Source organism: Tiliqua scincoides, chromosome 4 (genome assembly GCF_035046505.1).
Source record: "Tiliqua scincoides isolate rTilSci1 chromosome 4, rTilSci1.hap2, whole genome shotgun sequence".
NCBI classification, from domain to species: Eukaryota; Metazoa; Chordata; class Lepidosauria; order Squamata; family Scincidae; genus Tiliqua; species Tiliqua scincoides.
The window spans coordinates 204,891,986-204,907,110 of record NC_089824.1 but is presented as its reverse complement, the minus strand read 5'-3'; the positions used below and the strand labels follow the sequence as shown (position 1 = coordinate 204,907,110).

Below are 15,125 nucleotides of genomic sequence, written 5' to 3'. Positions count from 1 at the left end.
CTTGCTTGTGGCTTTCAGGAATATCCTATTATCATCACCCACAATAGGCCCCTGTGGCCTATTCCTGAATAAGGTGAAGGCCAGAGAATGGTGAAGACCTGAGAAAAGCTGAAGGTCATGCAAACCTTGAGGCACTTCATCTGTGTGACTCATGCCCCAGTTGTGCATTTTCATCCCTTAACATGCATTCTATTATCTCTGCTGCCTCCTCCACTGCAGAAATGACTTGGGGCCTGGTATCTGAAGGACCTCCTGCTCCAATATCAACTTGCCCAAAAGTCAAAGTCATCTTCAGATGCACTTCTTCAAGTAGGACAGGGGCTATAGCTCAGTGGTAGAATACAACCTTTGGATGCAGGAAGTCCCGAGTTCAATTCCTCACATCTCCAGGTAGGACTGGAAAAGTACTTGTCTGGAAACCCTAGAGGGCTGCAGCTGGCCAATGTAGAAAATACAGGTGTGTGTCCCTTAACGACAGGGATATGTTCTAACTCCCTGTCTTCTAACCTTAATCTTACCTTTAAAGCAACCTTAAATCAAAATTCTAACTCCCTGTCTTCTAACCTTAATCTTACCTTTAAAGCAACCTTAAATCAAAATTGAAAGTTAGCACCTAAGGGAGGTACATAGGGCTACTCTGCAGACGCGTGTGGCCTCTGGGAACCAAGTGCCTCTGGGAACTAAGTGCCAGGTAAGGCACAAGAGTTTAGCATCTGGGCGAGGAGAAGGCAAGGAGACCTCTGAGTTTTGGAGAAGGAGAGGAGGAGGAGCAGGAGGAGGAGGAGGTAAGTGTACTCATTCTAACGCTTTGTCTTTCTAACTCCCTGTCTTCTAACCTTAATCTTACCTTTAAAGCAACCTTAAATCAAAATTGAAAGTTAGCACCTAAGGGAGGTACATAGGGCTACTCTGCAGACGCGTGTGGCCTCTGGGAACCAAGTGCCTCTGGGAACTAAGTGCCAGGTAAGGCACAAGAGTTTAGCATCTGGGCGAGTTCAGCAGCAGGGCGAGGAGGCCAGGGCCCCATACACTGCCCTTCCTCTTCCCTTGAGAAGAGGGCTGCTATCCAGTGTACGGTTTTTAAAAGGACCCATAAATAAAACAACAACAACAACAACAAAAAAGCTATGCAGTCAGACAGCCAGCAGCAGGGTGGGGGCTATCCAGTGTTCTGCATCGAGTGCCACATGTATGATTATATGCCTCTGGGGCATAAGTCATGGGTGTGTCCTCGGTGCAAGGAGCTCCAGGCTCTCAGGGAACGCGTCCGCTCCCTTGAAGCCTTGGTGGCCGACCTGGAGAAGCGCAGGCAGCCAGAGGAGGACCGTGGGGAGACTTCCGGGGACGATCAGGCTTCGTCCCAACCTCAGGCGTGCAGCTCCTCGGCTGCCCGGGTGGGAAGTCTCGGGACTGGAGGACGTCATCCTGGAGAGGAGGGAAACAATCCCCTAGGGGGGACCCCTTCTCCAGGGGATGGGCCCGTATCCGAGCGCACTCGGGATACTCCTCGGCGGGAGGGGGGTCGGGGGCTTCTTGTAGTGGGGGATTCGATTATTAGAAACATAGAGAGGGGGGTTTGCGACGGATGTGAGGACCGCATGGTGACTTGCCTGCCTGGTGCGAAGGTTGCGGACATCACTTCTCGTCTAGACAGGCTAGTAGACAGTGCTGGGGGAGAGGTAGCGGCTGTGGTGCATGTCGGCACCAACGACGTGGGCAAGTGTAGCTGGGAGGTCCTGGAGGCCAAATTTAGGCTTTTAGGCAGGAAGCTGAAAGCCAGGACCTCAAAGGTAGCGTTCTCTGAAGTGCTACCTGTTCCACGCGCAGGGCCAGCTAGGCAGGCGGAGATCAGGGGTCTCAATGCGTGGATGAGACGGTGGTGTAGGGAGGAGGGGTTTAGATTCATTAGGCACTGGGGAACTTTTTGGGACAAGCGGGGCCTGTACAAGAGGGACGGGCTCCATTTGAACCAGAATGGAACCAGACTGCTGGCGCATAACATTAAAAAGGTGGCAGAGCAGCTTTTAAACTGATCCCTGGGGGAAGGCCGACAGGAGCCAAGGGGCATCCGGTTCGGGACTCCTCATCCCTATGGGATGAGGATGGGGAGGTTAGAGAACAACAAGACAAAGGCAGGGTAGGAGAAGAAATTGGGAAAGGTAGGGTGATGGGATGTGATAGACGGTTTGGCACAATGAGAGGATGCGGGGACAAAGGAGCGAATAAGCAGCCCATCCTGGGGCATTCCGTGTATAAATGCTTTTATGCGAATGCCCGAAGTCTACGAGCAAAGGTGGGAGAACTGGAATGTCTGGTGACAAGGGAAAATATTGACATAGTGGGCATAACGGAAACCTGGTGGAATGCGGAGAATCAGTGGGATACCGCAATCCCGGGCTATAAACTCTACAGGAGGGACAGGCAGGGGCGTGTTGGAGGTGGGGTGGCCCTTTATGTTAAGGAAGGGATAGAATCCAGCAAAGTAGAGATTGAAGGTGGGTCCGACTCCACCGTAGAATCTCTGTGGGTTAAATTACCAGGCTTGTGCAGCGATGTAATACTGGGGGCGTGCTATCGTCCTCCAGACCAGAAATCTGATGGGGACCTTGAAATGAGGAAACAGATCAGGGAGGTGACAAGGAAGGACAGGGTTGTAATCATGGGGGACTTCAATTATCCTCATATTGACTGGGTCAATTTGTGTTCTGGTCACGATAAGGAAACCGGATTTCTTGACGTGCTAAATGACTGTGGCTTAGATCAGCTAGTCACGGAGCCCACCAGAGGACAGGTGACTCTGGATTTAATTTTGTGCGGTACGCAGGACCTGGTTAGAGATGTAAACGTTACTGAGCCATTGGGGAACAGTGATCATGCTGCGATCCGTTTTGACGTGCACGTTGGGGGAAGAATACCAGGCAAATCTCTAACAAAAACCCTTGACTTCCGACGGGCGGACTTCCCTCAAATGAGGAGGCTGGTTAGGAGGAGGTTGAAAGGGAGGGTAAAAAGAGTCCAGTCTCTCCAGAGTGCATGGAGGCTGCTTAAAACAACAGTAATAGAGGCCCAGCAGAGGTGTATACCGCAAAGAAAGAAGGGTTCCACTAAATCCAGGAGAGTGCCCGCATGGCTAACCAGCCAAGTTAGAGAGGCTGTGAAGGGCAAGGAAGCTTCCTTCCGTAAATGGAAGTCTTGCCCTAATGAAGAGAATAAAAAGGAACATAAACTGTGGCAAAAGAAATGTAAGAAGGTGATAGGGGAGGCCAAGCGAGACTATGAGGAACGCATGGCCAGCAACATTAAGGGGAATAATAAAAGCTTCTTCAAATATGTTAGAAGCAGGAAACCCGCCAGAGAAGCGGTTGGCCCTCTGGATGGTGAGGGAGGGAAAGGGGAGATAAAAGGAGACTTAGAGATGGCAGAGAAATTAAATGAGTTCTTTGCATCTGTCTTCACGGCAGAAGACCTCGGGCAGATACCGCTGCCCGAACGGCCCCTCCTAACCGAGGAGTTAAGTCAGATAGAGGTTAAAAGAGAAGATGTTTCAGACCTCATTGATAAATTAAAGATCAATAAGTCACCGGGCCCTGATGGCATACACCCAAGGGTTATTAAGGAATTGAAGAATGAAGTTGCAGATCTCTTGACTAAGGTATGCAACTTGTCCCTCAAAACGGCCACGGTACCAGAAGATTGGAGGATAGCAAATGTCACGCCTATTTTTAAAAAGGGAAAGAGGGGGGACCCGGGAAACTATAGGCCGGTCAGCCTAACATCCATACCGGGTAAGATGGTGGAATGCCTCATCAAAGATAGGATCTCAAAACACATAGACGAACAGGCCTTGCTGAGGGAGAGTCAGCATGGCTTCTGTAAGGGTAAGTCTTGCCTCACCAACCTTATAGAATTCTTTGAAAAGGTCAACAGGCATGTGGATGCGGGAGAACCCGTGGACATTATATATCTGGACTTTCAGAAGGCGTTTGACACGGTCCCTCACCAAAGGCTACTGAAAAAACTCCACAGTCAGGGAATTAGAGGACAGGTCCTCTCGAGGATTGAGAACTGGTTGGAGGCCAGGAAGCAGAGAGTGGGTGTCAATGGGCAATTTTCACAATGGAGAGAGGTGAAAAGCGGTGTGCCCCAAGGATCTGTCCTGGGACCGGTGCTTTTCAACCTCTTCATAAATGACCTGGAGACAGGGTTGAGCAGTGAAGTGGCTAAGTTTGCAGACGACACCAAACTTTTCCGAGTGGTAAAGACCAGAAGTGATTGTGAGGAGCTCCAGAAGGATCTCTCCAGACTGGCAGAATGGGCAGCAAAATGGCAGATGCGCTTCAATGTCAGTAAATGTAAAGTCATGCACATTGGGGCAAAAAATCAAAACTTTAGATATAGGCTGATGGGTTCTGAGCTGTCTGTGACAGATCAGGAGAGAGATCTTGGGGTGGTGGTGGACAGGTCGATGAAAGTGTCGACCCAATGTGCGGCGGCAGTGAAGAAGGCCAATTCTATTAGGAAGGGTATTGAGAACAAAACGGCTAGTATTATAATGCCGTTGTACAAATCGATGGTAAGGCCACACCTGGAGTATTGTGTCCAGTTCTGGTCGCCGCATCTCAAAAAAGACATAGTGGAAATGGAAAAGGTGCAAAAGAGAGCGACTAAGATGATTACGGGGCTGGGGCACCTTCCTTATGAGGAAAGGCTACAGCGTTTGGGCCTCTTCAGCCTAGAAAAGAGACGCTTGAGGGGGGACATGATTGAGACATACAAAATTATGCAGGGGATGGACAGAGTGGATAGGGAGATGCTCTTTACACTCTCACATAATACCAGAACCAGGGGACATCCACTAAAATTGAGTGTTGGGCGGGTTAGGACAGACAAAAGAAAATATTTCTTTACTCAGCGCGTGGTCGGTCTGTGGAACTCCTTGCCACAGGATGTGGTGCTGGCGTCTAGCCTAGACGCCTTTAAAAGGGGATTGGACGAGTTTCTGGAGGAAAAATCCATTATGGGGTACAAGCCATGATGTGTATGCGCAACCTCCTGATTTTAGGAATGGGTTAAGTCAGAATGCCAGATGTAGGGGAGAGCACCAGGATGAGGTCTCTTGTTATCTGGTGTGCTCCCTGGGGCATTTGGTGGGCCGCTGTGAGATACAGGAAGCTGGACTAGATGGGCCTATGGCCTGATCCAGTGGGGCTGTTCTTATGTTCTTATGTTCTTAGGGAGATGCTCTTTACACTCTCACATAATACCAGAACCAGGGGACATCCACTAAAATTGAGTGTTGGGCGGGTTAGGACAGACAAAAGAAAATATTTCTTTACTCAGCGCGTGGTCAGTCTGTGGAACTCCTTGCCACAGGATGTGGTGCTGGCGTCTAGCCTAGACGCCTTTAAAAGGGGATTGGACGAGTTTCTGGAGGAAAAATCCATTATGGGGTACAAGCCATGATGTGTATGCGCAACCTCCTGATTTTAGGAATGGGTTAAGTCAGAATGCCAGATGTAGGGGAGAGCACCAGGACGAGGTCTCTTGTTATCTGGTGTGCTCCCTGGGGCATTTGGTGGGCCGCTGTGAGATACAGGAAGCTGGACTAGATAGGCCTATGGCCTGATCCAGTGGGGCTGTTCTTATGTTCTTATGTTCTTATGTTCTCCAATGCCCGTTGTTAATGTGATTAAATTGTTAAGCAAACATTCAGCCCAATCAAGTGCATTTGTTGTATAAACAGACACCCAGCCAGAAACCAGCCGGCTGCATAGGCTACTGGAGATAGATGGCCTCTTCTCTGCATTAAGAGCCTCTTTGCTGTGTAAACAGACACTCTGCTACAGGCTGTGGGAGTCCTGACTGTCTCATTAAGAGGATCTCTGTTGCGCTTTGACCACTGTCATATAGAAGTCCATCGTTAAGTGGAAGGTTGTTAAGCGCACACCTGTACTTAGATGGGCCAATAACCTGAACAATTTGTGCAGGTAAATGAATACTTACCGCTAAACCACATGATGAACATCATTTTGGGGGTGATCTTGTGATCACGGAAGAAATTGAGCAGGTAGGAGAGGGGAAAAATATTGACAGCTCTGCCAAAAAGCACAAGCACCTGTCAAAAGTAAGCATATTCTTTACAGAGCAGAAGAAAACAGTACAGGCAACAAACATCAAGGCAGTCCAAATTTTATATGGTTTACAAATACAGAACTTTGGATACTCTTCACTCCAATTCACAATGACAGTCACTGATAAGAACATAAAAAGAGCCCCACTGGATCAGGCCATAGGCCCATCTAGTCTAGCTTCCTGTGTCTCACTGTGGCCCACCAAATGCCCCAGGGAGCACACAAGACAATAAGAGACCTACATCTTGGTGCCCTCCCTTGCATCAAGTTTACACAAGCAGCTTAAAATCCCAGGGGGGATGAATTCCTCTGGCACTGAACTAGAATATGCCAGATACTTCTAAAACCCAAAGTTAACATGCAGCCATCATGACTTGTAACTTGTGAGGGACTTTTTTCATAAATCTGCCCAATCCCCTTTAAAAGGCATTTAGGCCAGGTGCCATCACAACAGCTTGTGGCAAGGAATACCAAATATTAATTGCATATGGGTAAAGAAATATTTCCTTTTGTCTGTTCTAATTCTCCTTTCAGTCAATTTTAGAGGATGTACCCTGGTTCTGAGATGTATGATACGAAAAAGAACTTTCCTCTATCCATCCCATGCATAATTATATATGTCTCAATCATATTCCCAATCCCCAAATACCGTTTTTATACAGCCCCAAATGCTGTATTTCTTTGTAAGGGAGGTGCCCCAGCCCACTAAACATTTTGGTCACTCTCGTAAGAAGAGCACTGCTAGACAAGCCACAGATTCATCTAATCCAACTTCCTGTATCTCACAGTGGCCCACCAGTTGCCTCAGGGAGTACACAAGACAACATTTGTACCCTGTTGCCACTCCCTTGCATCTGGCATTCAGAAATAGACTACCTCCAAAACCTGAAGGTTGCATGTAGTCAGTTTCTGCACCTTTTCCATTCTATTCTTTTGAGATGTAGCATCAAAACTGCACACAATACTCCAGGTGTGGCTTTACATCAATTTGTACAATGGCATAATAATACTGGCCATTTTATTCTATTTTTTAATGCACTCAAGCATGAAGCTGGCATCCTTCACAGTTGCCACACACTGGGTCGACACTTGCTCTCTCTTGATCTGTCACAGATCTTACCATCGTGCAGGTGTGCCGCCGTATCCACAGGGGTCTCATTTCAGACCCCCCCCCCGCATCTATGGGAAACCGCAGATAATAGCAAACCCCCCAAAAAGTGGTTTGCATATCTCCCCATCGTGCAAATTACTGTGTCTGGCTACAGACAAGGATTGGAAGGCTGAAACCAGCTTCGAACTTGCCTTGCTGTCTGCCAGCCTCAAACTGCCAGTCTGATTCCTTGCTGGGAGATCAGCATGGATCTCCTCAGATCTAAGCAAAAGGGTGGTTGAGGGGGGCGAATGAGCTCAAGATGGAGGGTAGGTTCAGGAGAGGTGTGCTGGCAGAGGGGGGGTGCTATGTTGGGAGAACCATGAATGATCCCCAAGATGACAGAAGCAGGTGGTTGTTGTTGTTGTTGTTGTTGTTGTTGTTATTAACAACAGTATTTATATACCGCTTTTCAACTAAAAGTTCACAAAGCGGTTTACAGAGAAAAATCAAATAACTAAATGGCTCCCTGTCCCAAAAGGGCTCACAATCCAAAAAGATGCAAAAGAATACCAGCAGACAGCCACTAGAACAGACACTGCTGGGGTGAGATGGGCCAATTACTCTCCCCCTGCTAAAAAAATGGCGCACCCACTTGAAAAAGTGCCTCTTACGGGTTAGAGGGAGAGGGGTTAGAGGGAGAGGGGTTAGAGGGAGAGAGGAATTAGCAGGTTGGTAGAGGGAGAGGCAAGTTGGAAGTTGCTCTGCAGAGAGGCTGAGACAGCCACTTGAAGGCTGCAGCTAGACACAGTAATTTGTGTGTGTGGGGGATTTGTGAATCATGAAAAACTGAAACAGTAGATACTGAATTCGTGGTTAAGGGGGCACACCTGTATATGTCAAGTTGCAATTTTTCCCCCCAATGTGCATAACTTCACTCTTACTTACACTGAAGTGCATCTGCCATTTTGCTGTTGAAGATACTGAAATAACTGAAGCACAGTTACTAGGAATGCTTTACCACTACAGTATTTCTATTTCAAACCTGGTGGGTTTGAGGCTGAGAGGAGAAAAGAACTTGGGTCTCCCAGGACCATATATTTATGGGCCACATTGTTAAAATCTGAAGGCCCCATAAAACACAAACCAGCAGAGCGTAACACAAAACATATCTGAAAGATCTCTGAAGAACAGAAATACCTACTATGCACCAGATGACAAAGGACATTTCAAATTTGTGAGGAAAACTAAAAATTGACATTCCCAGAAATGCAAAAACGCATGTTTCTGAAAGAGAGAGTACAAAGATAAGGAGTCAAAACAATATAAAGCCAGAACTTCAAATCAAAGATAGAACCACTTCTTCTATAAACAATGGTCAAATTTGTCTAATCTAATGGCAAAGGGGGGATTAAGAAGTTTGATATCTGTGTAGCTGCATAAATGAACCAGGAGGCAGAATAGCACAGGAAAGGGGAAAGAAAGGGAGAGAAGTTTTCAATTTGCTTTGCTTTCAATTTGCTTTTCTTATGGTCCTTTAATTTGCTTGGTAAAGACAAAGGAGAAGGAAAGGGTGAAGGAGGGAGCAGAAGACTTCCCTTCTGCCTCCTCTGCAGACAATACTATGTTTCCAACAAAGCTAACAGAAACAAGGCTGTATCCCATATTATATTTTATATCAGGGAAACATGCCTACAAGTCAGTTCCCTCTTTATAAAAGTCATCAACTGTCAAAAATACCTTATTTTAGCCAACAATTTACATCTCATAGATTCTACTTGGGCGCAGGGCTGCAGAACAATAAGTGCTGCTCATGGGCGGGGGGGGGGGCTTTTTCCAAACCCCGGATCCAAACCGTGGGCCAGGGTTTGGAGAACTCCGGTTTAGGTAACTAGCTCACTGGGAGTATTAGAACTTCTAACTTACAGGCAACTGCTGCAACATACCTTCCACTTTTTAAAAGAAGAGCGGGTGCTTTACGGAACAGAGCTATGAAGATAAATTGTGCCACTTAGGTTGCTCTGAGAGTAATTTCACTCATTCCGGGCACAGTGCATTTAGCAGAATGGATGCGCTTTGTAGGCTCTTGGCTTAAATGCCGGAGAGAGTCGTGCGCCCAGAAGCTCTGCAAGCTCGGCAGCTGGCTGACAAATAAAACAGGGCTGCAACTCAACTGTTCCAAACTTGCTGCACTAACTTTATTGGGACTACACTGGAGCAAATAGGTTGTGGCTTCCAACTTAATGCAAGTGTAGTACAGCTGAGTTGCTTGAAAGATCAGAGCATAATAGAGTTTTGCTCTAGTGTTTGGCGCCAAGGCTTGCAACATGAACACCTTAGATATGTTTGCTTTTAGCATACATTTAACAAGATGATCCAACTTAATATAAGCCAAGTAGAAAAACCTCACTAAAATGTTACTATAACAGGAGTCGCACCTATAACACGAGTCTCCAGAATTCCAGTCAACCTAAAACAGGAGCACTATAGTACTGCTTTGGGCTCACAGAAGCAGGGGAGAAGGTTGAAGAAGAGAGAAACAGAAATAGGAGACTTTTTTCCCTTTTCCACCCTCACTGTGCTATATAGCTGAGAAGGGCTGAGATGTGGATCTGGTTGCTACTGATATTATTATTATTATTATTAGAGTGCGGTGAGGTGTCCTTTTTCCCTTCTCCACCAAAACCTCCCTGTATACTCTGGGGAGGAGTGGGTTTTTAAAAAGTTACATGATGTTCATCCCCAATGCTAATCTCCCCTTTCCCATCCAGGACACAACAAGCTCTTGGAACCTCAAACAGGCCAATTTCTCCTCCGACTCACACACACTATTTTTCAACTAATTGCCTCAATATTCTGGGGCTCCTCTGTCCTCAACATTCTATCAATTTTGGAAGTCACTGAAAAAAGAACTCCATTGCTGGGTCTTTTTTTATAACATAATCTTTTTCTTTAAATCTTCACATTAATATACTTATGAAAATCAGTGTGATCTCCTGCACATGCAGAAACCAGCATCTTATTTTGGGGGTCCAATTTTGCTTCCAAATGGGTAAGCAGTGGACCACCCAAGTTCAGTATTAGAAGGAATGATTATATTAAGACATCTGCTTTGATTTTCTCATCTTGACTTTAATTATGGATAAAGCAGTTACGACACTCTCGTATTTTCAAACTCTAGCAAATTTTTAAAACATCTGCATCCTGCATTTTCACTTCCAGGAGGAGATGTTCAAGGACAAAACCCTTTGTATTTCCACATTCATTTCACTCATGTGGACATCTATGCTTGTATAAGGGGTCTGTAAAACATTTCCAACATTTTAAACATTAGCCACTCCGATAAAGGAAATGCCTTCCTTGTTCTTTCTTTGTAACAATTAAAAAAAACAATGAAATTGACTGTTGGGATGTTTAGAAGAATAAAAAGAAAGGTTCTTCATACAACATCTGATTAATGTAAGGAATTCATTGGCAATACATTCAGTGTTGGCCACTAACCTTGATGGGTTTTTTAATTAAAAGTTTAAATATGTGGGGGAATGGGACTATTAATGGCCATTAGTTTTGCGAGCTATGTGGAACCTCCATGATCAGTAAGCAGTACACAGGTACTGGGGACAAGTGAAGGGGAAGGACTATTCCCTTCACAATTCTGAGCTTTCTTGGGGACATCAGGCTGGTCACTGTTGGAAAGAGAATGAATGCTGGATTAGAGGGACCCCAGGCTGATTCCATGAGACTACTCTTACATTTTTACATTCTGCAATTTTTTTCCAGTAACAGCAATGCTGACTTTCACTTAGGTAGGACCAGAAGGCACACCCTTCTCCATTCCTATCTGTCATTCTTATTTTGCATAATATCTCTAACTACAATAACTAAGCGAACCTTCGTAGAGTTTGCAAAATGCTAAGGACACATAAGAAACGACAGATAATGGAAAGGATGCTCTATATTTAGCCATATTCTAAGAATTGGTTGCCAGTTACACTGTCCGTCCTTCCGTTCCCCCCCCCCCCCCCGCAAATAGTTTCTTGATATCCTGGTGTTTTTAAAGGAAATGCAAGCTTATTACATTTCAAAACAGCCTGGGGGTGGGGAAAGAGTCAGAGATGTATTTTGTTATCAATCTTGCATCAAGACTTAGCCAGAGCCTGGAGGATGAGGGAGAGAGAAGATTTACAGCACATTTTATTCTGTTTGTCAGTAAAGGTGACTTTAGACTGCTTGGCAGACTCCGTATTACAAAGTCTGTTCTTCAAGATGTGCAGGAGAGAAACACTCATGGCTACAGAAGCAATTCTGTTTCGCTCTACCCCCAAATCATTTATCTGAATGGCTTTAAATGGCAGATAGCATGCTGCATTTGTTTATCAATGGCTTTCTGGGATAACAGAACCTCCATATTCAGAGGCAGTATGCCACTTACTACCTGTTGCCTAGAGCCAGTGGCAAAAGAGGGCTATGGCTTTCATGCCCTTTTGGTGGGATTCCCAGAAGCACCTGGCTGGCCATTGTTGGATCAGAATGCTGGACTAGATGGTACTTTGAACTGATCAAGCAGGCTCTTACATTCACTGAGCACGGCTATGTCTGTTTGCCTGACCATTCAAAATACACGTGTGCCCCCATATCTGCAGGGGTTCCGTTCTGGAACCCCCATGGTTAAGTGAAACCACGTACACCCCCCACTCTTCAGAAGCAAGGCAAGTTGGAGTTCCTCTCACCTCTGGTGGGTCTTCTGAGGCCAGCAGAGGTCATGCTGTCTGCCCATGGCCTCTACTGAGCTCACAATGACTGTTAAGAGGCCAAAAAACACTACTATCAGTAGCTTCTCCACTCCTCCTAATGCCTTTTAAAGGTATAAAAACATCGCTTCCAGTTTTCTGCCAAAAACCAGAAGTTGTGTTTTTTGGCCTGTAATTGTCATTCTGAACGCGGCAGAGGCCACAGGCAGCAATGTGCAGCTTCTGCTGGGCTCAGAAGACCCTTGCCTCTGGACAGGGTATGTGGGGGGGTCCCGTGGATTCAATCTGTGGATAAATGAAACCATGAATATGAGATCCGCAGATACCGGGCCCCCTGTAATGGGAGAAATGGAAGTATTGCTTACAAAGTCCTGGTTCACATATGCTGCATGTTCATCACTTGATGGTTTGATGCTGAAAATATCAGCCATACTGAAAGCATTGACTTTGGGGCAATGGGTGATATCAAAAGATGACACATACCACACATGAATGCAACGGTTCTCAGGGTCTGCTGCATTAGGATCTGTGTAACTGGAGAGAGGTTATGATGGGTATAGTGAGACATTACAATGCCGGAGAACAAGATAGCCATGATACCTGGAGAAATAATGCCACAATCAGACATCTAATACATCATATATCTTTGTATACATTCTACAATATTTTCCTTTGTCATCACCAACAAATGAGTAAGTTATCATTGTTTTGCAAAAGAGAAAACTAAAAAGAAAGCCAAAACATGACCAATACTTACAGGTTAGGTCTAGTATTGCATCATTATGATGAGATGCCTTCAACCTCCTGGTTTAACCTGCACAGGTATAGCATCTTCCAGATGTGCTTTAAAAGTCAACTTCTATGCCTCACAAGTATAGGGGCGACCGAACATGCAAAGGCTTTCCTATTCACTATAAAATTGGGAACAATTCTGCATGCCCAATGGAACTGCATATTTAGAACTGCCTCTGACATGGCATGAATGGGGAAGGAGCCCTTTATTTACATAGCAGTTCTGCATTTGAACTGGAGGCCCCACATAGCTTTAGTGCATACTGCTGGTTGCACCATTATATAGGTAGCCATATCCAATTGACATTTTCCTGTCTTAAACAGAAAATGGTGATATTTTTAGAAATTATATATTTCTATAGTCAAAAAATATTACTCAATAAACCAAAACAGCCCCAGACTGGAAAAAAAATGGACCATCTGTCCTTCCAAGTCAGTTATACACTGCCCAGATTGCTGAAATACAAGAGCAAATTTGGAGGAAAAAAGAAGAGAGGGACCAGAATTTGGAATTCATAGAGGGAATATATTTTTCCTCTAAGCCAGGGGTAAGCAATTTGTTCAGCACCAAAAACTAAATTCCAGTTGCATTATGGGACCACAGCCAACGCTACTGAACAACAGTTTGTGAATGTATTGCATTCATCATCTACAATATCCATACAAACAAACAATTACTCCAAAATGTGGAAACTGGGTCAGCTCCTGAAAAAAAAAAATGTCAAGAGCTGAAGTGGAACCTTAAAGACTAACTTATTTATTTGTAGCATTAGTTTTTGAACGTGCAAACCTGCTCCATAAGGTGCATGGAAACAAACCACAGGCTAAGGTTCCAATCCTATGCACACTTTCTTGGGAGTCAATATGTGCAAGTCAGTTACACTGTGCCCTTCAGATTCAGCCAACAGCCATATCATGGAAAAGCAGCTCTCAAGCATTTGGGAGCTCCACATGAATACTGCAACCATGTTGACAGGGATGGTGATGCAGCTCTTTCCCATGGAATCAGCAGCCTGCCAATTCTATGGGAAAGACCCATGTAACTAGTTGTGGCAATGTGGCATTCACTGCATCTCAGCTGCATGGGAGCACATCATGAAAATAACCGCTTCCAATTGGTTAGGAGGCTGTGTCTGAAAGGCGCTAAAACAGTTACTCTTCTGGGACATTCAAAGACCGGATGTATCATATTGGTTAGGTGCGTGAGTTACAAACAGGAAGTCACCATTTCAATATCAGATCTCCCATCAACTCACCATGCTTTAGCTAGCCACTATGTGTCCATCACTATCCACCCATCTGAAAGACAGGGTTAACCATACTGGCTTCCTCTAGAGCATCCATTTTCAATCACTGTGCCATGGCACACTGGTGTGTCACGAATGGTCTGCAGGTGTGCCATTGGAATTTGGGGGAGGGGCATTTATTAGTAGGACCATTGGGGGATGTGAGCCTCCCACCAACAGCATGGTGTGCCTTGTCAATTGTCAAAAAAATGATGGTGTGCCTTGACAATTTTAGTACCTTGTCAGTGTGCCGTGAGACAAAAAAGATTGAAAATCACTGCTCTACAGACTTGTTTTAAGGATAACTGAGACTATGTGAAGTGCTTTGAGCATTTTGTGCTTGGCACACACATGGGTGGTGCTGACTAATTGCAGGGTTGCTACAAGAAGATCTTCTTCAACCCTTCTGCTTGGGGAGGGGCAGGATCATAACTAAAAAATTATGATACCTAGGGCAGGGGTCGGCAACCTGCCTTTCTAGAGCCTCATGCGGCTCTTTCAGCTGTCTGCTGCAGCTCCTCCAGGTGAAAGTGGCAAAGAGTGTGACAGGAAGCACCTGTGTTGGGAGGGCAGGCTGCTTCCCTCCTCTCCCTTCACCCCCACCTGCCCCACATTGGTTTCCCTTTTCAATTTTGCCTCTGCAGGCTTAAGGTCCCTGTTTTTCCCTTCCCCAACTCTCCAGCAGGCTCAGCCAATCAGCATCCAGCAGGCTCCTGGCTTTTTCTGTTGGAATGGCTCAGGGCCCTTCAATGGCTGACCACCAGCCAATCCTGAGCTGCCTTCCTCCTCAGCCATTGCAAGCCCTTGCAGCCCGACTTTCCCTGAGCAGGTCCCCACTCAGTGCAAGGAGAGGCTTTTCCTCCACAGCAGAGGAGACATCCTGTGTGCCTACTCAGTAGTAAGCCCCATTACAGTGGATGAAACTTGCTCCCAGGAAAGGGTGCCTGGGATTGCAGCCGTGGAGCCTGCTCCTATGCATGTCTACTCAGTTGTAAGCCCCATTACAGTGTATGAAGCTTACTCCCAGGAAAGGGTGCCTGGGATGGCAGCCTTGGCACCTGCTCCTACGCGTGTC

The 15,125-nt window shown here is 45.9% G+C and overlaps 1 protein-coding gene across 1 annotated transcript in view; it reads right to left on the bottom strand.

The window, feature by feature from the left end:
- The window catches only part of SLC9A8 (solute carrier family 9 member A8), an 88,876-nt gene that overhangs the window by 10,740 nt on the left and 63,011 nt on the right, over positions 1-15,125 (bottom strand). Inside the window, exons 11-13 of the mRNA XM_066626123.1 lie at positions 12,456-12,572; positions 8,426-8,508; positions 6,004-6,115 (exon numbers count right to left, since the gene is read on the bottom strand). Coding sequence (XP_066482220.1) covers positions 6,004-6,115; positions 8,426-8,508; positions 12,456-12,572 — 312 coding nt within the window. The remainder of the gene's footprint in view (positions 1-6,003; positions 6,116-8,425; positions 8,509-12,455; positions 12,573-15,125) is intronic.